The sequence below is a fragment of the Cinclus cinclus genome, chromosome 2 (genome assembly GCF_963662255.1).
Source record: "Cinclus cinclus chromosome 2, bCinCin1.1, whole genome shotgun sequence".
NCBI classification, from domain to species: domain Eukaryota; kingdom Metazoa; phylum Chordata; class Aves; order Passeriformes; family Cinclidae; genus Cinclus; species Cinclus cinclus.
In genome coordinates this window covers 96,821,839-96,847,197 of record NC_085047.1, presented here as the reverse complement: position 1 = coordinate 96,847,197, position 25,359 = coordinate 96,821,839, and the positions used below count along the sequence as shown (strand labels likewise).

General features: G+C 37.0%; 1 protein-coding gene across 3 annotated transcripts; it reads left to right on the top strand.

Moving 5' to 3' along the window:
• The first annotated feature begins 1,511 nt into the window (after positions 1-1,511).
• Positions 1,512-24,238, top strand: PNPLA4 (patatin like phospholipase domain containing 4). 3 transcript variants are annotated; one of them, XM_062515099.1, is made up of 9 exons: positions 1,512-1,586; positions 2,517-2,820; positions 3,534-3,660; positions 9,167-9,351; positions 13,107-13,201; positions 13,371-13,506; positions 16,823-16,888; positions 21,431-21,583; positions 23,437-24,238. In XM_062515099.1, the coding sequence occupies exons 2-9, from the start codon at positions 2,662-2,664 to the stop codon at positions 23,566-23,568; spliced, it is 1,053 nt and encodes a 350-aa protein (XP_062371083.1). In that variant the 5' UTR covers positions 1,512-1,586; positions 2,517-2,661; the 3' UTR covers positions 23,569-24,238. The 3 variants fall into 3 exon arrangements, with proteins under 3 accessions (XP_062371083.1, XP_062371082.1, XP_062371084.1); XM_062515098.1 differs by lacking the exon at positions 1,512-1,586 and having other exon boundaries at positions 1,980-2,820; XM_062515100.1 differs by lacking the exons at positions 1,512-1,586; positions 2,517-2,820; positions 13,107-13,201 and having other exon boundaries at positions 3,593-3,660; positions 9,167-9,256.
• Positions 24,239-25,359: the final 1,121 nt, after the last annotated feature.

Below are 25,359 nucleotides of genomic sequence, written 5' to 3'. Positions count from 1 at the left end.
CTGGAGTCTCCCTTTCTGAAAAAAATCTGTATTTGTTCCTGTCACCTGTTTCAGGTGACTCTCCCTTGGCAAGGGGATTGGACTAAATGATCTCCACAGGTTCCTTCCAACCCCCCCCCCACCCCCCCGCCAGTTCTGTGACTTTAAGTGCCAGCTGCTATATGTGAGACATCATCTCATTTACAGTCCTTCACAACCACTTGCTGTGTTTACACTTCTTACTTACCTTAAGGTTTAATTGTCAACAACTCAGAAAGCTTCATCTACATCACACATTTTCCAATTCATTAATAGATCAGACACAGCACAGAAGGACCAAAAGGCTAACTAATGTATTTGATACCACATCTAAAAGAATAAGAAAGGTCCTCCTGACATATTTGTGACTTGCCACAGCTGTCAACCAAGTATTAATTTAGATTTAAGTGTGGTCTTAATGACAGTACTGACCACTAAAAATTAGAACTCTGGCTATAATTAAGGCAAGATTTCTTTTTCCACCAGTAGGTCTCATCTGGCATTCTGATCTAAAATCTCATCCTGTAAACATGGGCAGAGTGCAGGATGATGAAACCAGCAGGCAGTAACTCCACAAGATGCTGTCATTGCTGTAATACAGCACGAGGAATCTTTGTAACTTTTGCTTTTGGCAGTTGAAAGGCTGGCTAAACTCTGAAGAGACCCTATAGACAACAGAAGGTGCCAAGGTTCCACCAACACAGCTGCACCTTGTCCTATCTCAAAACCATCCCAGCATCTCCCAGATACTGGAAAAGAACACAGAAAATAGATGTCACAGGTGAAGGAGACAAATTTGTGTGAAATCTAACATAGTGTTTATTCACAAGTTTAGTTTGACCCCTATTCATCCAGATTCCAAGGTGAGTTCACACCTGTACACTTCTGTTTCACAGGTGTCTTTGCCCTCCCTCAGCACGTCTTCCTCCACTGCTGGCTGCAGGATCCATCTGCATCTTGAATCTGGGTGCCGTGTTCTCTCTGGCTCAGGCCTGACAGAAGGGTGAGTAGACTCACTTTAGTAAAACTGAAGCGCTGATTAAAAAAAAACAAAATGTAATCTTTATAATCTTTTTGCCCTGAGGCCACGATGTCAGCAACAGGACACTGTTGCCTGCTGCGCGGCTCGGCACAAGGGCGGTGCTGAGGGAGGGAACACCGGCCCCCACGGCAGGGGCGACAACCCCCGGCGGACCGGGCCGGGCCGGGCCTGCCGCACACCCAGCACCGCCGGCGGGAGGCGAAAGGGAAGGGGAAGGGGAAGGCGAAGGCGGGGCGGTGCCGCCTCAGCGGCCGCGGACCCGGCCCAGCCGCTCCTCCCAGCGCCGCCGGGCCCGCGCTGCGCAGGCGCGGGGCGGGTGGGGCCGAGCGGGACCCGGCGAGACCTCCCGGTCCCGGGCGCGATCCGGGGCCGCTGCCGGGGAGCCGCGGGCCGGGGCGGGCACAGTGCCTGGCGGAGGCCGCGTTAGCCCCGGGGGAGGCCTGCGGGAAGGCAGCGGGCGATCGGGACGGGCTGAGGTGACTGACCTCCGCAGGGCCGTGTCCCGCGCAGGAATTGCCCGCTCGCTGTAAGTGGCCGAGGTTAGAAGGCGCAGTGTCTGCACTTTGGCGTTGCCTGCCCCGCGGTTGTCACTTCACGCTCTGTGTTTGCTGGCTTTAAAAAACTTGTCTCGCCGTTTCGGACGTTTTGCTTGTTTGTTTTGGTTGTTTGCTCAACAAAAGTGGAGATAGAAAAACTCCAGTTGCACCATAGGCCTGATCTCATGGCGCACGAGATGAAACAGAACACCTTTTACTCGCTTACTTGGTTGGGATTAAGTTGGAAGCTGGCGGAGCTCCGTCGAGACCTCGCCGGCACAGGGTGGCAGTGGGGCTGTTTGCAGTGGTCGTCAGGCAAGAACTTGCTTTTCGTCGGAACGAGCACGATTCTATACGTTCTTCTTTGTAGCCAGGGTGTAAATCAGGCTTACACTGGGTGTGTGAGTAACCCCTGTGCTTTCTTGGTAACTGAGACGATGAAGAGGCTTGCCTTGTACCAGCCAGCGTGCTGGAGTGTCTCTTACTTGTATCTTGACAGCGGCACTTGGTTTTAGTGAACAAGTTGTTTGAAGTTGCAGGATCACTGCGAACACAGTTTTCAGCTGAGGTGGAAGGAGCAGTGTATTCACGTCTTAATCTTAAGGAGCAGTTTGTTCGTTTGGGGTTCTCCGTTATTAGCAGTTTTAGTTCTTCCTGTCTGTGAAATGAACGATTTATAGTCCGCGGTGAACAGCACGGTACCAGACGGGGACTGGTGAGAGGGAGGGCGAGGAGCTACTGAGCAAAACAAATTCATTGTCGAGTGAATCAGCTGTTAATGCCTCTGTCTTTTGTGGTTGCGTGGGTGTGATTAGGTCCTTGTTACAGTATCAGGCCCTTGATATGAACCTTTCAATTATTTTTCTTTTTTCTTTTTTTTTTTTGTTGTCTTTTTTTTTTTTATAATGTCTTTTAAACAGGTTATTCTTAAAAGAAAGTTTCTGCTTTTATGGTGTCTCCAAGCTCACCTATTGATGTTTCCTTTGTAACTTCCTGGTAAAACAGCTTCTGTGAGTATCAGTTTGATTACCACACCATCTGAATCCAGAGATCACTTTTACTAAAATGTGGACTGCCAGAAAACTTTGTAATGCTCAAATACTATTGCTCCAAATGAAAGAAGGCCGACTGTGTAGTTGCATGTTTCCCAAAACTCAGCAGTTCTGGATTGGAATTCCAAACTATTGCACTGTAAGAGTGCCACATAACAGAGTTAAATTCCAGGTAAGTATTTTTGTGATTCTCTAAAGATATAAGTGATGTGCATAAACACAGTGATAAAATAATTAATTTTAGACTCTAGAGAGCTAGGCTTTTGATTTTGCATCATTAATTATATATTGAAGATGCCTTCAGTTTATCAAGATAAAGGGGCAGGCAGCAATAATTGGTGGAGTACCAGTGTTTCAGAGTGAATTTTTTAATCTGATAGTTCTAAGCTGGGGAGAAATGTTAATTTTCTTGAAACTGTACTTCAGACAAGTAGTGTATGATAACTGACAGGCTATCTGATTAGTTAGAGTGACAGTCATTAAGTGAAGAATAGGACCAGAATTCTCTGAAAAATTACTTAGAGATGCAGTGTTGCACAGCAGAGGGTAGAGAGGAAATGGATTGATAAGGGAGGATGAAAAGAATAGAGTTTGATTATTAAAAAATCTGAAGATACAAATAGAAGCAGTGGTAAAGGACACAAAGCTCATTTTGGACACTATAAATGGCATATCCAAGTGGCATTGTTTTTCAATATCTAGTTAAATTAATCTTTAAAATATAAATTGCTACAGGCATAAATTGTGGAACATTGAGGTTTGAACTCATTTTGTGGCTAAGCAATTGTGAAATTCATCTAGATGATGTAACAATTATTGTTAAATAATATCATATTGCTGTTGTTTTTCTTTTTAGTAATAATATGTCTGACTCTCTGATTGTAGGCTTCCAGGGCAGACGATAAACCATCAGTAGTTGATGGAAGGATGGCTACTAGTGCGGAGGGAACCAAAACAGCTGTTGGAAAAGGTCCTGGTGGAGTATGTGGTGGAAGACAACATTCCTTACAAGGTATTGAACCTTTTGCCACTCTCTTCTGGAGAAGGCAGCCTTCCCTGCCCTCTGTTGACATCTTAAGGATCAAGGTCTAGAATCTTAATTTGAAAGTTTTGTATCATGTGCTACAAAATGTGTTTCTTTTTTCTTTTGGTTTTAGGGGGATTGTACACAAATGTTATGGTTTGCAAAGACTCGTGATTTCCTTAAGGTTCTTAATGGCTAGTTAGATTATGTACTTACTATTTTTTTCCTTCACCTCCGTCGAACTCTTATATTCACTGAAGGCTGTGAATTTTTATGCTAGTGCATATTTCCCATTAGAAATGTGTATAAACAAATATTTCTGTGTTGGTGGCGATTTCTGATTCAGATAAATTAGTAGTTACCTTTATGACCTTTATTGTAGCAGTGCTGCCGAGCTAAACAGTTTTTTTTTCTGTGACTTTGCATGTTTTGTCACTCTTTGCTGTTAACTTATCCTCAGATGTGCTGTTATGCATTATGCATTTTAGCTCCTGTGCTTCAGGGTGCTTGGTCATTTGCATTCTATGTGTATTTATATTTTGTTTGTAAAGGTGTTTGTACTCAGTTGCTTTGGGCATTTTCAGCTTCTGTGTTCAAGTGGGATGACAGGGACGTAGTTATGAAAGGTTAAGACACTGGGAGGGTACAATGTTTATCTAATTGCATTGCTCAGGAAACAGCCCTATGAGAAATTGTTGAGCTATTTCATGTGCACGACAATCAGAAAGACAGTACCTGTCCTCAGAAAGCTGTGTGGTACTGTATCATAATTTTTCTGTGCGGCCTTGTCTCCTTTCATACATTCTCTTGAAGGTTTGTATTGCAAAATGGATGAGATACTGCTAAGTAAACAAAAATGCCCCCACCCTCCAGTAGATTTTTAATCACCAATGAGTTGGGTTTTTTTCCCTGCAGATGTGGTGATCTTTTAAATGGAACTTTTAGATTTATGTTTATTCCTGAGTGCTCCTGCATTATTTGCAAAATAATGAAATTGAACATCCCTAGTGTTCCTGTACATATCTTTTCTTATGCTTCTGTTTTTTGTCTGGTAGACACCAGAAGCATTTCTATCCCCTTGGCAAGTTGCAATCTTTATGTTTTGAATTTTGCCAATCGTGTAAGATGGCAACATTTTTTGAAAAGCAGTGGCAGAAGTGTTTGCTCTGGCCTGTTTATATCATGTCTCTACATAATGTGCTGTGTGTCTAGCTGGAATGTACTTGTGCATCTTCAAGGTTCATTGAAACTTTTTCTTAAGGCATGCCAATATGACAACTTTGTGTTAATAGATATTACTATCCTTAATAGTCACAATTTATGTTAAACTCACTAAGAATATTTGTTTTGAAGTCTTGTGAAACAGGTGTTTCATAGTCTAAGATAGCAAGATTTCTGCTCTCTGCTCCAGTGGCTGAAGGAAGTGTTTTGTGTCCACATGTGACTGTGCCCTATTTCTGTTACTCTGTAAGAAATTGTCAGGGAATAGTCATAATGTATACTTAATTAACATTCTCTCTGTTTCCTCTTTGGAGTTTTTATAATTATACTATATTTCTATGATCAAAAAGGCAGCAATCTTCCAGATCATAAAAACAAAAGACGTTTTTTGAATCATACTTTGTCTGAAATACACCATTGTATCTTGCAAATTGAGTGATGCCATAACATATTTGCAATAATTCTTTTAAAAGTGTCTGGTTTCCTATTACTTGCCTTTCCAATTTTATAAGACATTCATGTAACAAATGCTTTCTTATCTTTTCCTCTTATTCGGAGATTTGTTTGCAAGGTGAAACAATGTTGCCTAACTCTGTCTGTGAAGCAGTAGTTCCTTATAGAACCATGATTCTTATTTGTCTGTTTCTTCTTTGTCATCTGCATCCTTTGTAGGTTAAGTGCTTTTTTACAGATTTGTTGAAGAGGCCTTAGTTCCACCTACTTTCCTGCAGATGGATGCATAGTACTGATTGAAGATATTAATGTTCTGTTTCTTCTCTGTAATGTTGAGTATTTGCAATACTCTACTGATTTTAATGTTCTGAACAAATGAAAGAAGACATGATTGTTTCACCCAGCAACAGACAAATGCTAGGTATCACTTAGGAGCTAAACATTACAAGATTTGCAAGTTAGCAACCAGGTAAAGCCCTGAGTGACCAAATTTGGTTTGATAGCTGACCCTGCTTTAAGCATAAGAAGGTTGAGTGAGAAGTCACTTGAATGATTCTATGGTTCAGTGGTTTGTTTTTTTTTTTTCCTTCTCATTATTTACCCACTTATAGTGTTAATAGATGTATGTGCATACCAAATTTCTCAGTCATGCAGCTAGATGTAACCAGTGGATCTGTCATTGGAGGATGAATGTCATCTGCCAATTAACATTTGTACTGAGGAATTTTAAAATGTTTTGTGTGTATGACAAATACTTAATGTATACCTGGGAATCGTTCCTAATTAATGGAAATGAAGTGTTTGGGTAATACAGCTATGCTGTTTCTACCCTTAATTTGAGGTTCTCTTGTGGAATCTGTAAAATAGCGTTTTATTGCATGCCATACAAATCCAGTGGGTTAAGTATTTCTGTTCACTAAAAGTAAAAAAAAAAAAAAAAAAAAATCCTTATTTTTATGTTGTATTAATTTCATCTTTTTGGATTTTAAATTAGTCTGCTCTTCACAGAGTTTAAGACTAGCAGTATTCCTTGACTTGAAATCTTAGCACTGTTTTTTCTTCTTGTGTGTTCTCTCACTGAATCCTTTTGTCAGTCAAGCAACTGATGTGAATACTCATTCAATAATCTCTCTTTCTGTCCCTTGGGTAGGGGAATCAAGGAGGCAGAAAAGTGTGGGGTCTAAGTGTTAAGAAACTAACTCACATAAAATAGTGAATGAGTGTCTGGATACATGGCAAAAGAGAATAGTGATTACTCCCAGTAGCTGAGTTAGGACTAAAGCTTGTCTAAGAAACCTCAATTTCATCATGAAGGTGTCTAAGAGGGGGTTATGGATATCTGACTTTAGTCAGATATGTTCAGTATTTTTTGATCTGAGATTCAAATAGTTTTCTCAGTTCACATAACCTTCTTTTCTGTTTTTGCTTTAGAGAAAATGTACCAGGCACTTCTTTATACAATGAAGTGTAATTTTTCTTCCACATTTGTAGGGAGTTTTTCTTTTTCAAAATAACCCTTTTAATCTAAAGTGTTTTACTGTAACCACGCATTAGATACTCTTTGTGATTATCATCTTTTTTTTGTGTAAACATTAATTATTTTTCCAGCAAAGAGAGGTACTTTTTAGAGTATGAGCCTTGTAGAAGGTTTAAATGTGTGTATACATGTACGTAAGCATCCATATACTTATTTTGATTTACATAACCTTATTATCTTGGACTTGCGTATCTTAGTTACATTTCATAGGTCCCTTAGATGTAATTCTTTGGATTTGAGAACTCTTACTTTGCATATTTTTGACCAATCAGCTATGTAATCATAATCTTTATTTCATTTAGTGTTTCATATTAGCAGTGTCTTGATCTTGAGATCTGTTTTGCACAGAAATGGGAGTTTATTCTTCCATTCCTATGTAAGAATGTAGTTGCTTTAACCAGCTTCACCTTTTTGTCAAAATAGCCTGTGATGCAAATGCATCTTTGCTCCTAATTTGTAGAAGGTATGGAGACAGCTGCAGCAGCTGGTTAAACTCCCAAGAGTTTAACAAGCCTGAAATGAAGCACATTGTGACACCATACTTCAAAGACTGTTTTAGTTTTTTTCCACTCTATTAAAAAGCAAAAAACAAACAAAAAAAAAAATTAGAGTTGTGTTTGTTGTTTTCCAGTAACATTTTGAGTAAAGTTTTTTGACCTTCTATTCAGTATGCTGGCTTTTTGTTAAATTAAAAGATCCTTTTTATCAAAAATAGTAAATCAATTTATCACTTGCTTCATTCTAAATGCCTTTCTCTTCTATTGTCACAGCAAGAGCCAACCTCTAGTGCTTTCTCTAGTACTTTCTAAGCAAAACCTCTAGATTTGTTTACAGGTATTCCTACTTACAAGTGGATATGGAAGCATTTCCAGCACAGTTGATAAACTGCGTGTTTTAGCAAACTGACTGGTGCACAGAATATTCCCTGGCACTATGAGATGCCCTCTCTCAGTAAAATAGCTAACCTGGTCAGATCATTAGGTGTGATTTTAATTGTGCTGTGCATAAAGCAGTTTGGTTTAGCATGTTTTCTTATCAAGTGGTTTTGAAAACTGTTTCTTATCCTCAACTTTCCTGCCCTTCCCATTTCAGAGATGAAGAGGTATCTTTAACAAAAATGTGATGCTGTATATATTTGCCTCTCTTCATCAGGATTGATATAACAGTTTCTGTCTTTTATTCCCATTCATATTGAGATGTATCCAAGCACAATAGGGGGTTATTTTAAATTTAATACTAAGATAATATGTACAGTCTGTCTTATATCTGTAAAATACAGTCTGTGGAATACTTTCATGATGTAGTTATTTGCAGAACAAGAGTGCTAATAAATTGTACAACATTCAATTTTGTTTATTTAATTAACTATCCCTAATAATCTGAACTCATGCTCGTCATTTGTGGGGGTTTTTTGTTAATTTTGAGTTTCTACCCTAGACATCTTTGGTTATGCGTGTGTTTTCCTACATTTAGTACTCTGAATTTTAGCAACAATGTTTGGTGTTTTTCTTTTGTAAACTAATAATTTAAAGTTTTGTGTATTAATAATTCTAGTAAGCAAATAAGTTCCTCTCTTAGGGAATGATAATGGATTCAAGGCTCTGCTTTTGTAAGGGGGAATATGATCATAGAATCATGGAATGCCCTGGGCTGTGAGGCACCTTAAAGATCATCTGGTTCCAACTCCCCTGCCCCGGGCAGGGACACCTCCCATTAGGCCAGGTTGCTCAGAGCTCCATCCAGCCTGGCCATAAGCACTGCCAGACATGGGGCATCCACAGCATCTCTGGGCAACCTGTTTTGGTGCCTCACCACCCTCACAGTAAAGATTTTTTCCCAAATATCCAGTCTTAACTTTCTCCCAGTTTGAATCCGTTTTCCCAGTCCTGTCACTACATGATGAGAAAGTAACCAGCCGTTTATAACTAATTTGATTTTTTGATTAAGGTGGTTAACAATATTTCTTCTTCAAAGGTATTCTTTAATCACTTTTGTGTGGCTACTCTTCGATAAATGAGATGAAAAGATGTAGTTACATTGTATATAAAGGTATATATTTTTTATTAACTTAAAAAATATTTGTACTAAGGATTATTGAGAATTGTTTTCAGTTTTGGAGATACTAAATTAGCTGCTGATTATCTGGTGTATTTAGTAATCAAAGGCTTTTAATGTTCTCAAATAACTTGCGTTTTTTTAATATAGTTAGATTATGTTATGTAAAAAGAATAGATGTATATTGCAAGACAATCTTTTTCTGACCTTGACACGCTATTTCCACAGCCCAAATGAAACCCATCAACCTGTCCTTTGCAGCTTGTGGCTTTCTGGGCATTTACCACTTGGGGGCAGCAGCCGCTTTTCACAGGCATGGTAAGAAGTTACTGAGAGATGTGAAAGCTTTTGCCGGAGCTTCTGCGGGATCTCTGGCTGCCGCTGTCTTGTTAGCAGTGCCAGAAAATATAGAGGTAAATTAATAAACTCGTAGGTATAGGCCATGATAATTTTCGAAGGACTTTTTTTTATATATAATCATCTTACATTAAGTTTATTAAAATGTTTTGTGTCATGTTTTTTTCTTGTTACTTGCTAGGAGCAGGACTCTTGCATCGTATTTTCATTAACTACATTTGTGACTCATGAGCAAAAATGTTAATGATAAAAATATTTCATACAAACCTTGTATTTTAAGATGTGTAAATACAAATCTCATGTGTGTGAATCTTGATTTGTAGGCAGCAGATATACTTTAATATACCAAAATATATATTTACTTAATGATGGTACTTTACAAAGTGAATCATTATTCTGTTGGCTGGAGATAGGCTTTGTTAAGCCGGTGCACCCTTTTAACCTTTTCTGAAAGGAGATGAAAATGGTAGATGGAGTGTGTCTTCATAAACAGCTCCCACCTGTTCAGATCTTTTTCCTGCTGCCTGTGCTCCACTGAACAGTGTTAAAGGCTTTTGCATCTCCTTTAGACTCAGTGCAGCCCATGCCTTAAGAGCACCCAGTAGGATTAACCCTCACAGCATTCTAATGTGACACATGTCTGGGTTGTTTAATCTCCAGAGATACCACTCCTTTCTCACCTAGGATATGGTGTCATGCAGAGATACCAAGGTTATATTCAGTGATTACAATGCTACAGATACTGTGGAGAGCATTAAGGGTTTTTTGGTGTCTGTTTGCTTGGTTTTCCCTGCAGGTTGAGGCTGCTTTGCCCTCCTGAACTGTCTGTAGTGACTTTGCCTCAATAAATGTGGAGGACCAGGCATTGCCAAAATGTTAGTATTTTTTAAATATTTTTAATTACTGTGGGAGAAATAGGCTGTTAGATTTTTGATCTAAGTTATGCTTATGTTTATTCCACGTGAGCATTTGAGAACTTTCTCTAGGCCTTGCTTATTTCACTTCATTTGATTCAAATAATAGTCCCAGCCAAACCCCACTTTGCCACTGTTTGTTTGTTGGTTGTTTCTGCTGGGATATGAACTCAGTTTGCAGCATTAACTATACTTCTGTTGCTTTCAGCAGTAGGTTTTTCGCTGGCTTCTTTCCCCCACCCCACTCCCCTGCAAGCATTCTTTATATGACTTGGTATTAGGAAAGTTCCACTCTGTTGTGGAGAGAACCTCATTGTATTCTGTGCAGGCTTTACTCTCCTTCTGTCCCCTCTGACTGGTAGTTCAGTTTCAAGTTTGCCTGGTAAAATGTGTACCTCTGACTTTTAATTTCCTCTGTGATGAGCATGGCAGCCCTTTGTTAGCCCAAGGAAATTTTTCTACTTATTGCAGACCCTGAGTATGAGCCCTTGTTCTCAGCCTGGTCCAACTTACAAAGACCTTTCTAAGTAAAAATATTAAAACAGTTTTTAGTTTTTGTTTGTGGAAACTGAGTCTATATTACATTGAGTCTGTTGTATTTTTCCTTGAAAATTTGTCATGTTATTGCAAACTAAAGAAAGCTTCGTGAACTTTTCTAGTCCTTTTAATTTTTGTGTACTTTTTAGTTATTCTGTTATTCAAATGGAAAATTGAGAGTTCTTTTTTCAGTGGGAATAATTCTAATTCTTACAGAATTTAAGTAAAGACAGCATTCTGTACTGAATATAATTAACTTTTCATATCAGGATAATTATATTACCTTTCCTACATTTCTAGCTTGAAATATTTGTATATTTTATATACAAATGTAGCTCCTAATCAGTTAATTCTCATTTTTGTTTTTCCCCTTCCCTCCAGAGATGGCAATGTTAGATAAGCTATAATTAGGACTTTCTGCTTCTCCTAGTCTCAAAGCTGTAATGCAACATGTCCTTATCTTGGAGAGAATGTAACATTGAATATTTATTGTTTGGACTCTTGCTGTTCTAAGACAGTTTCCAAATGTTTTTCTGTCATGTATTGGATTTTTGTCACTGTTTGTGAAAGTCTAGGACTTAAGAATTCTAAGTAGGCCTATTTCGTTATGGATAGCTATTTATTTTAAAATTACCTTGGTCATGTTTGATATCAAGTTTGCTTAATACAAACAGTTAAAATTTCCAAACATGGCCTCAGTAATTATTTAAAATCTAGATGTATTGTTTAAAGCTTAGTACTCAGATTCTAAAACAATTCATAACTGTAAGGAGTCCCTTTTGAGAGCAGAAATTGAGAGTCTAGGTACAGTTCATTCTTAGCACTTGTAATATGGAAAGTAGTTTTCTGTCATTTCCCTGGTTAGGAACTCTTAGCTCCCCATAACTTTATTTAAGCATCTTAAAGATACAGAAATGGTAGTTCTGATGAGCTTCTATGTAGGGTTTTGTGGATTTCTTCTGCATTTATAGAGCGAAGTGTCTGAATGTGCCTTATATACTTTAACAATTTTGAGCTGGCAGTGGCAGGTATCTTGTGGGGTAAAGGTGCAAATCTAATCAATGTGAGGCTAACTAGCACAAAAAATTGTTTGTTTAAAAGGTATGAATCTCTTAGTGAACCTTTTGATGCATTTATTCAAAGGCCATATAAAGAGGGTGGATGCAAGAACTAGATTTTTACCTTTTACTTCGGTGTGTGCTTTGTCATACAAATGATGTGAGGAAGTTTAACTCCTGCATTAATCTGGCTCTGTTCTCAGATTAATCCTCACCCCACCTCCTTCCATGTTTTCCTTTCCATAAATTCTGTATCCTCCTCCTCAATGGGATACATTTATGTCTCCTTTTTTTTTTCTTTCCTTTCCTTAGTCACTCAATCATTTATTTTGTTACTAGCAACATATTAATTCTTTATGCGTGGACATAACAATCCAGGAAACCCAAACTATCTTTTATTCATGTGGTTATATAGGTGAATGTGGGGGAATTTATAAAGTACCAGTTTTAGAAGGTTGCATAAGATTGAATTTAGTTTTTTTCTGAAGTCCCTAAAATCATTAGAAAAGCCTGAATGAAAGAATAAAAAAAAGGATTACAAATATTGAATAGTGAGTCTTAAGCACTCAGGATCATAATTCATTGTTTCAGCATGTTATAGCTGAAAAATAAATTATACCAATTTCTTTACTGTCCCTTTGGAGTTCTTGTGATTCACACTTCAAGCTGTTTTTCTGCAGTCATTAATGCTGGGCATTTCAGCTTGTGTAAGATGTTCTCTGCAGGACTCTGTGCAGGAATCTGTTGCCTGGTTTTCTGCAGTGTGTTTTCTTCCTATGTCACCATTACAGTTTTCCAGTCATTAAATACTTCCATGGTATTTTATTAATTAAATATGTGTATTTGCTTGTTTTTTGCTTTAATGAGAAGAAATTGTTGTAATTTTTTTATTGCTTACTTGTGTCTGATTTAAGTTCTGAAGCAGACCTTAAAGTAAACAGTGGGTTTTTGAACTAAATGATTATTCTTGTAATGGCATAATCTAGGGAACTGATTATTTAGCAGTGGTAGTATATTGAAAAAATAGCCTTTTACTTTCCTTGGTTGTTGAAGTGGTATCCTCAAAATTTACAATTTTTTTTTCATTAGGTATTTTTTTTCCTTACAAATTAACCCTTAGAAAATGATCAGCATTTTGTTGTGCATATCATGTTACAAACCAAGCACATATGGGAAAATCCTTCAGTTTGGTCTAATAACTCTTTTGATAAAGGTTTAGCCTCTAGTATATTTTAGGTACTGCAGTTAAACATGCTTCCCATCACTTAAACATCCTTAATAGTTAATGCTTTTCATTTCCAGAAATGTAAGCACTTTGCCTATGGATTTGCAGAGGAAGTCAGAAGATTGAACTTTGGTGCTGTGACGCCTGGTTATGATTTTATGAAAACACTTAGGTACCTATCTTAATTCTGTGAGAACATTTTTGTGTTAAAAAGCTCTCCAAATGCATATTTGCAGGGTGCATTTTTTTTTCTTCTGTGCTGTGGGGTGCTCACCCCTAATGCATTTGAAAGGTTTTTAAATAATAGTGGTGAGTAATGCTGAGCATTTTCTTTCCTCTAGGGAGGGCATAGAGTCTATTCTTCCTTCTGATGTTCATGAGATAGCTGAGAACCGGCTCTATGTGTCAGTCACTAACTCAAAGACTGGGGAAAATCACTTGGTTTCAAATTTTCCCTCCAGGGAGGACCTCATTAAGGTAATCATGTTGAACATAGAAGTTGTAAATGTAAATGCTGGAGTTTCTTCAAGGTTTAAGAGTACGTTATTATTGTACAGTAAAATCACTTTTTTATTCAGGTAACCACTTCTGCTCCCAGTGGTGCTACAACCATAATATAAGCAATGTTTAAGCCAAATTTGATCCTGTAGATTCACAAATTTTGCTAAAATTCATTTGGTATTTGTGTGTGCTTCCTTCACTGGTTATTCAAGTTCTGTTTTGTAGATGTTTCTACAAATGTTTCTACAAATTGTTTCTAAAAGTAACAGGTAACTCATTGTTGCAGTATATAAGAACACAGTAGAGAATCTCAAAATGTTGTAAAAATGTTTGCATCTCTTACTTCATTGATATCATTGTTTCATCACAGAAGAGTAAAAAGTTTAAGAAAATGGAACAGTTCCTACAGGTGCTTGTGGTTAATAGTTATAATGCAATGCTAAGTACTGTATATAAGCTGCATTTTAACTGTAGCTGGAAAGTATATCTTTTACTGCCCTTCTCTTCATCTGAATGCTACATTTTAAGTTTGGATCAGGATTGTATGCATAGGCTGATATGAGATGGTAGGAACAATTCAGATGCATGTGAAGCAGATGTTCTTTCTAATAATTGATTGCATCTTAGTGGAAGACATAATAAGATATAGCAGAATAAAGGAGGACATAGAATAAGAAGGAATTCCTTCTTCCTCTATCCTTGTGAATGCTTAGAGCAAATAAGAGATTCTTTACAGTTATCACTTCTTTAAAAATTTGTTAACAGAACCTCAAAGTGTGCATTGGGAGTTTTCTTTTAAAGTATATTTTTAAGAATTTTGACCCTATTATATTCTGCATGGATAGTCCTCAAAATTTTCAGGACTTTGTCGTGCAAATATAATTATGTGAAAAGTTTACCTCAAGTTATGCACTGTTATTTCTAGCTATAGAGTGCAGTGGTAGCAAAAATGGAGATTTTTATTCTTTGTGTTTCTGCAGTGAAATCTTCTAAACTGGAGACAGTTAGAAGCATCAGGATGACCTTGGAAATATGTACATTTTACTAGTATTTCAATAGTTTTTTCATTGATTTAGGTATTTCTGTTCTATTCTTTTGTTCTTTATGGTAGCAGTAGGGTGGGTTGGAATAGTAATAAAATTACACATAACTGCTCATTGAAGTACATTCATATTGTCTGATCTTCCAGTCCAGCTCCTAACACCTGTTTTTGTGCATGCCTTCAGCTTTGCCTGTATCATGAGTACAGCTGTCTGAATGCTGGTGGCTGCTGCAGGAGCGGGGAGGGCAGAGCTTGTTAGGTTATTTTATTGTAGCATGCCTAGGCATGGCCTGCATCCAAGGCATGGAAAAGGTACTGCTGGGCAGATTGTTTTATAAACAGCAAAACATCTGTACCCTCACCAGAAATCATTCAACTTCAAATGGATTTGGTTTCGATGGTTAACAGACAGGCCTTTTGGTTCCAAAGGTTTTCATATTGGCTAAACTGGATGTGTGTTGCTACAGTGTTAAACTTTTATCTTTTTTACTATTCCCTGTGGACTTGGAAAGGCCTATTTAATAATGTATTAATTTAATAATCTCCAACTTTTAAAATACTCTTCCCATATGTGAAGACAATCATCTTGTATCAGCAAGATGTCCTAGATTCCTAGACTTGCAGTTCTTAAACTGGAGGTGAGAGGGAAGAGAGGCGTGATTTGTGTGTTTGTGAGGAGCAAAGCACAGAACACTGGTATATTTAGCTCGGGAAAGTAAGGCAGTGCCTAGAAGTCTATACTGATCTGTTAGTGGTAGGAAAAACTGAAAGTGTTTGTTCTTCAAACTTGTCCCCCCTCTCCTCACTCTGGAGATCTCAGTGACTTTATAAGAACAACTGCTTACTTCAGTCCTCTTGAAAAGAACTCAAACTTTGCAAGATTCACCTGGTTTTGTCTCCATTCACTAAATCTTTTTTCTGAATTTCTTTTAGTTTAAAAGGGTCAAAGTCAATGAGATGTAGTTGAGGAAGAGAGGAAAAAAGGTGCTGAACTGGGGAAGAAGCTGATGTTGGAAACTTGGGAATCTTGTCTTAGGCTTTTGTGAGCGAAAGGCCTTTTTTGGTAGAGAAATAGCTGCAGTTTCACATTAGAGAACTGAGAGAGCCTTTTTTTCTAAGCTCAGACAAAGGTCTACATCACTAGGAAGAGAAATAGGCAGGAAAACTGTTCTCAAAGTGGAAGTTAAAGACTTCATATGTCTTAATTAAAACTTGTTAGGGGAGCACAGGGGCTTAATACTGAAATAGCTTAAATTTTATAAAGTTAAATGTAAGTCCAGCCAAAAAAGGTCAGGCATTTTCTTCCGTAACCTCTATGGACTGTAGTTTTTTTCTGCACCTGTTCATCTTTCACATGGTGTATGCACCAATTTGTGACCCACTGCTGTTCCCCAGATTGGTCATCCATGCCACCACACAAGCATGTGCATATTCACCCTTTTTTATCTGTATGAAAAATTCTGACATGGTGCACTTCGTCCATGCATTTACCTCTTCTCATGGAAATGCTGTGTACTGATTGCTTATATATATATATGTAAGTATGGGTGGATACATAGGTCTAGAGATACCCACACTGTTTAATAGGTATTGCTATGGATGGATAGAAAGGTATATGTGTGTGCACAGCTGTACATGATAGAAGAGGTGTCCTGGTTAAAAAAAAAAAAAAAAGAAATTGAGAACAGCTATAAACAGCAATGAAACCTTACAGCAGAGGAAATAATAGTTTCTTAACACTTGAATGTATAAATACAAACATGGGTTTGTATATGGGTATGTATATGTATATGTGAATTTCAAGGATGTTCATGGTATTTTTGAAACTTTGATCTATTAGAAAAGTAAACACTATGCTAATATGATAACAGAATTACTTGGTCAGCTTTTTCTTTGACAATATACTGCTTTTATTCATGTGCATACTTAATTTCTTGAGAATCATAGATTTACTTCACATTGTGCAAGACTAAGTTCATGCTTTTGAAACACATTAATAATTGAGTTAATTTTTGATATTTTGTTTTGAGAGTTGTCACTGTCAAATCATAAAAAAACAAGCCCTATTGAATAATTTTAATCACATTTTGACATACTACAGTAAGAAGACATTTTGAGGTGATAGTGGATTTATGTAAAAGTAATACATTGACTGGTAAATTATGTATGAAGATACGTGTTGATTCTAAATTACTTGGTTGCTGTTTTTAATTTTTTTTTTCTCTATTCTTTCTGCTTTCTTCTCTCTAGGTCCTGCTAGCAAGTAGTTTTATACCAGTGTATGCAGGAACTAAGCCAGTGGAATTTAAAGGACAGGTACTTTTTTGTTAGCTACGAACTTTCTTTTTATGTGTTCTTCATTTATGGTGTAACTATTTCATCTTAAGGGAAATCAAGTTCAATACTTTTATTTAATATTTCTTATACGAAAACCTTTTTACAGTTGTCTTTACTCAATCTAGCTCCTATTACTTTTTTGTCTTTCATACATAAATGTATTAACACTTCAAGAATAATTTCAAAAGTATGAAAATGGTTATTTCTTCCTATGAGAAATACATGATACTTCAGTTCCCTTCTCATACAAATGATGCCTCTAGAACTTTTACAACCCTCACAGCCCCCTGCCAGAAAGCCCCACAAAACCATATGTATTTGCTGCCAGATAGGTAGTCATTATATCAGAAAGCTTGTCAGCTTTCAAATTACAGATACAGCAGTACCTATTAGCTGAAATATTGAAAGGGTTTAAATCAGTACTGTTTGACTGCTTGAGTGACATGAAGACTGTGTGCAGCTTCACAGAGTCTGGAATTTTGTTGACTGAGTCTCTATGTTGTTTGTACAATTTCAAAGGGAACAAATGGCTATTTTAGATTGATTCTGCCATTAGTTAAAGGGAAGAAAATGTTATTATTAGATTTCTTGTGGTATTCTTTCAATTAAGAAATGGAAAAGTTGGCTCAGAGCTTTTTCCAAAAGTTATTTAAAACCCATATTACTGGATGAACAGTTCTAGTATGATTTGTATAGGTACTGTAATATTTAATTAAGACTTTTTAGATTTTTTTAGCCTTGTATTTTAATGCAGCCTTTTTTTCTAGGGGACAGTTCTCATTCCTGAGTATTTTTTGCATTCGAAAATTAAATCAATGAAAGCTTCATGGAAGCAGATTCTTCTGTTGCTTGAAAGCTCCTTGCTGCTCTCCTTTAGTGAGATTCAGAAAAGGCTGTTTCTGGGATGAGATTGCTTTCATTTATTGTTACTTGTTGCAATAATTACTTCTGCATGTCTGCCCTGACTTTTCTCAAACTTTGTAAAACAGTGCATTTGTGGATTGGAAGTTTTTTTGGGGGTGTTTTTTTTGAGAAAACTAGTGCCTGTAAATGCTTCTGACATGCATTCTTTAGTCCCAGATGCTGAGATCTGGGTGAGAGCTCTCACTTGCAGTAGCATTTCTGCTACTGGTTTGGAATATTGGGTAATGAGGATGTGTGGCTGTGTAGCAGGAGTCCCAGAGCGCACACTGTATACATGTACATGCTGGACACGTGGCATGTATGTCATGCCCCAGACATGTATGCACCAACCTAGAAGGTGGATTGAACATGGATTTGGCTCTGCAAGGTCACCTGTCATATAGCACCATATTCCAAGTTTCCTGAAAGTTTCATCTAACAGACCAGGTTCTGTCTGTCTGCATTTACCCTAGTTTCAGGAGGTAAATTCCTTAGGCCACGGGTCCATGGCACCATGGAATCAAGATTGCTTCCTGCTGGCTGCTTGAGTCTACTGACCTTATCTGTACTTTAGAGCAGTTGATCTGGATTTTCTCTGGGCTACATGTGTCACCTGCACACACGTCACCAGGTCATGGAGGACTGTTTCTAAAATGTAATTCACTGTGTGACTTGTGCTACCATTGTGCACATTGCTGAGTATGGTGCACTTTTGCTGAATTAGTCAAGTATGTTGCTAGTCTGCCCATAAGCCTACAGAGACTGAACCTGGGGATATACACTGCACTTTAATTTTATTTTTAGGAAGAGTATTTTTTGGGAAGCATTTGGCTTCACAGAGCGTTAGCTAGTTTACATGTAAATGTGCATGCTTGCAGGCTGGTCTCTTGGGATGAGCATGCTAAATTTCATGTTAGTATGGACAGAACATTAGTCTGCTCATAGTATGTTTTCTGATTAAATGAACTGAAAAATAATCTGACTAAAGAGGAATTCCAAGATGACATGAGAATTCATAGTCTGTTAATGGCCTTAACTTGTTTATTTACCAGGGTTAGGGATTTTCAGGTATCCTGGAACTAAGCTTCCAGTAACACTAGTACAAACTTGCTCCATGTGAAATTACCTTTCTCTGACTTGGTGTCCTTTGAGTCTCTGACGAAGTTAATTTTCAAGACAAAGATCTGCAGATGATGGAGTTGGCTGTGTCTGCTGATGAGCCTGTAGTTGGTGTGACTGTAGTTCTCATGGAATAGGTTGTAAAAACCATCTGCTCGTAAATGGGCAGGTTCTGTAAGGTCAAGCCTTAATGTCATTGTCTGGCTTGGTTTTTATTGCAAGTTATTTCAAAACTTTCTCTGTTTTTGCATTGTTGTAGGGTATTAGTGAAATCTGTTCCAAAGCTACCAGGAATTTGTCTCGGTCAAATTGAGACAAGCTGGTGCTTCGCTTGTCTTTTTGCAGCAAATAAATGTTTTATAAATGTTTTACAACTAGAAAACACGAGGGACTATAGAGCTAAAATCTTTTTGAGTGAAAAGCAGTTTCTCTCAAATGCTCAAAAGAAAGTAACAGAATCTGCAGAAAATAGTACTAAATAACAGCATTGCCCATGCCTTAGTAAATGTTTTGATTTTCAGGCAGGTATTGAAGTTATCCAAGAGGGGAGGGGGAAAAATAACCTGAATTTTTAAAAATGTGGGAACTTGTAAGTTTTAGAAGTACTAAGTTATACTTGTGAAAAATACCAGTAGTGTCATTTGTTATGGTATCTTTGACATGGCTTACACAGGGATTCTGCTGTAGTTTTCACTGTAGGAAGTGCAACAAAAAGACACTTGGTACTCCAAGGAACATTGCACATAAATCAATAATAAACTATTATTTATAGACAGACACAAAAATGCCTTGGTGCTAGGAATGTTCTGGTCTCTTCCTGCTTTCCTCACAGCAAAGCTGCACTGGGAGTTTAAGAAATCTGAAAGATAGCTGTAAATTATTCTGGAATTTTATTCTTTTTTTTTTTGCCTCTTTCTAAGGTGGTGTGATCTCACTCCTCATTGAGAAATTTGGTTTGTGCAAAGTGAAGGAATTCAGTTGTATATTGTGGGTACTGATATCAGTTAATGTCAAGGGTCAGGTGCTATAGCATATAATGAAATAATAGGATGGAAAGAGTCATAGAAACTACTAAATGTTAATATTTGTAGCTTAGATTTTGAGATCAGGAACATAAAACTGATCTGAGAGAGTGAAGAAAAGAATGGTGTGGGGGAATTGTGTATGCAGACAAGCAAGCACATGGATGGATGGATGGATACCACCACTACCCCCTTGCTATGTATCCATGTGTTGAAGAGTAATTCAGCATATCACCAGGTACAGGACTTGACAGGGGAAGTCAAAGGTGGCACTGGGAGAAATCTGTGTAAAATGACAATAAGATTTGCTTTAAGTGAGAGTAAAGGACACAGGTGAGAGGGATCTATATAAGTGATGAACCTCTGAGAATTGCAGGGGCTTCTGAAGAATCAGCACTGTAACTGGAGTTAATGCTTCCTGTATAGTAGTACCTACACTGAGAGCTAGTGTCTTGCCAAGAGCCAATAATTTACTTTTTGTGAGAGGGGATTTTTGGTCTACATCTTACATAGTTTAATGTTTGTTTCCTTTAAAATTAGTGAAGGCAAAAGCACTTTTTCTGCATGATTAAAAGGAGATATAAACACATACTTTAAGATAAGGTGAATCACCTGCTGGAAATGTTTTCCCTCCCTTGATGACAGAAAGTGTAGAATTACTAATTGACTTTAGATGTATAAAGTTCAGTGACATGCATCTGGTCAACAGATCTCATGTATGATGTCTAGCCATCAGACTGATGTTGAATTTTGGACTATGCCTGTGAGCACAGAAAGAAATAGGAAGGTATAAATACATTAACAAGGGATGTCACAGCTGTCCTGTTTATATTGGGATGGAATTTGGCCCCTAGATCTCATTCTTCACTGTACTCAACTACTGCAGCAGACGTAGGTCTACTCCCTCTTATGTCATAGCTGTTCAGCTCCTTCCCATCTTTATCCTTCCAGCCTCTGCTGTCTTGTGTAGTGTATGTAAGAAGAAATGAGACTCTGGAAGAAAAATCACAGAAGAGGAGAGGAGTCAGTTGAGGTTTAGCTTCTGCAGTCAGTCAGACTACCTGCACATCCAGATTGTACAGCTCCCCTTGTCAATCAGAATAATGTTCTAGAGGAGTATGTTATCTGATATGGTTTATGTGTAATATTAACAGTCTTGTCTTTACATGTATGTGTTGAGAAAAATTCCATATGGGGCATTTTATTTTCTAATTAACTAAAAAAATCTTGTAAGTACTTTGATGAATACCTTGCGTGCAAATTTGCACATTATGTCAAATGCTCATTGATTCAAATCTGTGTGTACATTTTCAGTTCCTTGATATTTGACACCTACTGAAGTTTATTCATTGTATTCTTAGAGGGAAACTTGTAAGTGTTCTTGAGAGTGGAGGAGGCAGGGTCAGCAAGGGTAAAGTATTGCATTATAATCATACTGTACTGGTCTTACTTTAAAAATATTTCTGTTTTCCCATAGAAGTGGGTTGATGGTGGCCTTACCAATGGCCTTCCTATCTTGCCTGTTGGAAGAACTGTGACAATTTCCCCTTTCAGTGGTCGATTAGATATCTGTCCAGAAGATAAAGGGCGTGTGGACCTCTATGTTAAATTAGCAAAACAAGATATGATGGTAAGTTGCTTGTTTATTAACTTAAAAACGTACCTCTGCAGTTATGTTAACATTTAAGAGTTTGTTTTGTGCTTACATATCAGCTTATGTAAAGTTTTGGCATTTTCTGTTTTGCAAATGGAAGTTAAGCCCTTTCTTAAACGCAAGGAAAGGTGAATGTAAGAAGATAAAAGAGTTTGAAAAGCATCTATCTGGTACAAAATTGAGCAAATTATAACAGGCTGCTCAGTGTAATACTAGGTTTGCTTTACATATCAAGTGTCTTTGACTAGTCAAGATTTTTATAGAAGAAAATAAAGTGGAATACCTCAGGAGAGGAGAGCTGCAGAACATTTCATACTTACTGAAATGAATTGCTCTAACTGAATTTAAAATACATGTTTAAGTAGTACATTTAAAATGGTATATACAGTGACTTGTCACTGCATTGCACAAGAGAGCTTGTGAGCATTTGTGACTAAATGTATTTCCAGAAGTTTAGTGAGAAGTTGCAGAAATATTTCTGTATATTGAAATATGAGACTGATTTTTATTGCCTCCTTTTCATTGTTGACATTCCTGTCTTTGCGACCATTGTCTCACAAACTTTAACCACAGTTTTGCTTTCTTCAGCATGCTGCATGAAAATATTGAATAGTGCTAGACCTGGTGGTGAACAATATTCCATTAGAAAGAAAGATTAACAATAATTAGTAATTAGTTTAAAACTTTCTTTCTAGGCAATTTTTAATGTTTTCTTAATTTTACAAAAATTAGTGTTTTAGAATGCCTTTCTCAGTTGGACCAGTTTTTGAGTCTTAATATTTTACAGAGAGATATTAAGTATGGCAGTACTTGGTAAAGATCATAAAGTATGAAATTACTGATATCATGTATCTTGGAAATATGTGCAATCATTATATATTTCTTGGTTGTGTTTTGTATCTAGAGGATGAAAAATGAGCTGGTGTTTAGTTTAGTTTAAAGACAGAAAATTAATTGCACAGTTACATTGCTTCTGGGGGCATGTGCAGAATCCCAGGTGACATTTTAAACTATTCAAATTGAAGCACCTCTGCTTTTAGGGCTGTAAAAAACAATTACTGAGAATAATTTCATTTCAGCAATATTGTATTTGCATAAATTGAAGATTGGTACATCTTCATTTGTCTGTATTGGAATGTAAATAGTTTTCTGTCTCTCCATCTCCTAATATCAGAATTTAAATAATTGCTTACTTCAAATAATGAGGATTATTTTGATATTGGTTTGCAAAATTGTTTATAATAATGGCTAAGTATTAATTATGTAAAGAAATTGTTCAGATCATTATTAGATATAATTATATTTTTATTCTGTTGTAAACAATTTTATAAAGTCTGTATTCAAGAACAAAGCTCCAAAATCTTTTTACATGATCAGAGTGACTACTTAAGATGCTGAGTAGCTCTTAATTTGTTGGTAGCACAAGCTACACTTATATGGTAAACATTGCCTGGGAATATTCCCAAGAATGTGATTGTTTGCACTAGTAAGTTGTCAAAATATTGCCTTGCACAAGTTTAACATGTGCCAGCTACCACTCTGCAAGACAGTGTTGGGAGTGTTTCAAAGCTGAAGTGTTTCAGAAACTTTGGACAGTTTTACAGGCAGACAGTCTGTCTTGGATGCTGTAAGTTTAACTCTGTGTATTTGCACTGTTTGTGTCGGTTTGTCCTGGTGCTCAGCACTAGCCCTGGACGTGGTTAATTCCTGATGTAGATGCAGCCATGACAGTCTTTTCATTTTACATATGCTCTGTGAAACTGATGACAGAACAGTCATGTCGAGATAATCTGTGTTAAACTAATTTACAGCTTCTTGCTCTGTTGCAGCTGTCTCTGGCCAACCTAGTAAGACTTAATCAAGCTTTGTTCCCACCAGACCAGGAGAAAATGGAATCGTTGTACCAAAATGGCTTTGATGATGCTGTACGCTTTTTATTGAAAGAAAATTGGTTTGAGTAGAGGGCTCATAGAAAATTAGCAAAACATGGTGGCTGTCAAAACACAGCTACAGGCATCCTAGAGAATCTCAGGGATTGCTGCCCCAGTTCCTATTCATGAAGACAAACATCCCAATGGACTTGCATCTGCTTCTGCTGAGGAAGTATCAGTTGCACTCCACGGAGCTGTATAAACATGTCAGAACAGGAGCTGGATGTGCCTGCTGTGGATGTCTTGTTTTGAGGAGGTTCCACTTCAATTCATTTTGCTTCACCTGGGGACTTGAGTGTGGGGTTTGTAAAAAGCTTGTAAAAAGTGTTGTCATAATTACAGAAAAGTCTTCTTCAGTGTTATTTGAGAGGAGAATTGATGTTATATCATGAAAAATTACAATCTGTATTATTAATTTAACAAAATTCCGCATATTAGTTCTGCATATTAATTGGATGCTCGCAGTGTTACTGAACTAAAATATAACTTGCACTGTTCTAAAGGACTTGAAAATTAAGTACTAGCCACAAGAAAATAAAACATTTGCACTTTTATGTGTTTTTTCACATTAAAAGTTTTTTTCAGTGAATGTTTTCTTTTACAATTTTAAATACTACCTGAAATTTTAAACAGAAATGTGATATAAAAATAACTTGTAAAGAAGGGTGTAAAAATTGATATATTTATTATGTTTGCTTCCTCTGCCAAAACTGAATAAATATATTTTCTTGAAACTTCTGTGAAGAGTTTATTTACAAGTGCCTTGGAATGCTGTAATGATCTGATTATCTACTGCTGGAGAGTAGTTGATGAGAGTCAGTGCATAATGAACTCAGATTCACATATCTTTTTATTTTAACATTCACATTGTATTAACTACCTTAATTTCAAGATTTCCAGTCTCAATGTCCAAATGCTAAAATCTTCAACTGTTTATATAAAATCAAAGAGTGTTTGGTTTAGAAGTGTGGGGCTTGTTGATTTATTAATAAATAAATAAATAATCGAGCATGAATCAAGCGTGTATGAAGTTTCAGAATTCCTAAAAACAACTGAAAAAATCTATGTCTAAGAAAAGAAAATTTTTTATAGGTTTTTGAAAAGCTCCTCAGCAAGTAACCACCAGATTAATATTAATATGTAGATTTATCACATTAGGAATCATAGGCAGGGATTTAATTATTTTATTACTGGTTTTGATAATGAAAGAAATAAAAAAGTGCCTTACAATTATTTTAGACCAGAATTTGTTTCTAAAAGCGTGAGTTTCTGCATACAGTGATAGTATAGTATAGATGCATAGTAAGATAGCTTGCATGACTTGTAGATTTTAGGATAGCATTTTTGCATATAAAAATGAAAGAAGCTGCCTTTGTAACCTGTGTGTTGCCCACTTGTGTACTCATTTGTACAGAGGATAGCTTCCAGCATGAATTGCAGTAGTAGATAATGCTATTTAAAAAATTCTCTTCTTTCATGCTGATCTGCTGTGGTCAAAGTCTCTGATCCAATGGTAATAACTGTCTTGGAATTCTGGTGAAATCTTGAAACAGCTCTGTTTCACTCAGAGAAACAGAGAAATCTAACAAGATCAGAGCCTCTTAGATTTTGTTTTCTATTTACAATAGTTGTATTCTTCAGGGTGTGAATATCCTTTTTGAATGGAGGAAGTTCAGGGGGATTTTACCGCTTCACAAGATCTTTCTGTGGAAGATATGGCTCTTTCCTAGCTAAATATCCTGAGTGCTAGCTGGAATGTTCTGTTAGAACGTCATAGATCAGATGTGCTGAAAAAGGATCCTTGGCACATCATTTTTCTCA

What these genes read in the sequence shown, in the direction of transcription:
- PNPLA4 (XM_062515099.1), top strand. Translation starts at nt 2,662, where the DNA reads ATGTGGACTGCCAGAAAACTTTGTAATGCTCAAATACTATTGCTCCAA. An exon ending in CAGTGCCAGAAAATATAGAG is followed by an intron (nt 9,352 to 13,106) that starts GTAAATTAATAA and finishes TTTCATTTCCAG; the next exon opens with AAATGTAAGCACTTTGCCTA. An exon ending in GATTTTATGAAAACACTTAG is followed by an intron (nt 13,202 to 13,370) that starts GTACCTATCTTA and finishes TCTTTCCTCTAG; the next exon opens with GGAGGGCATAGAGTCTATTC.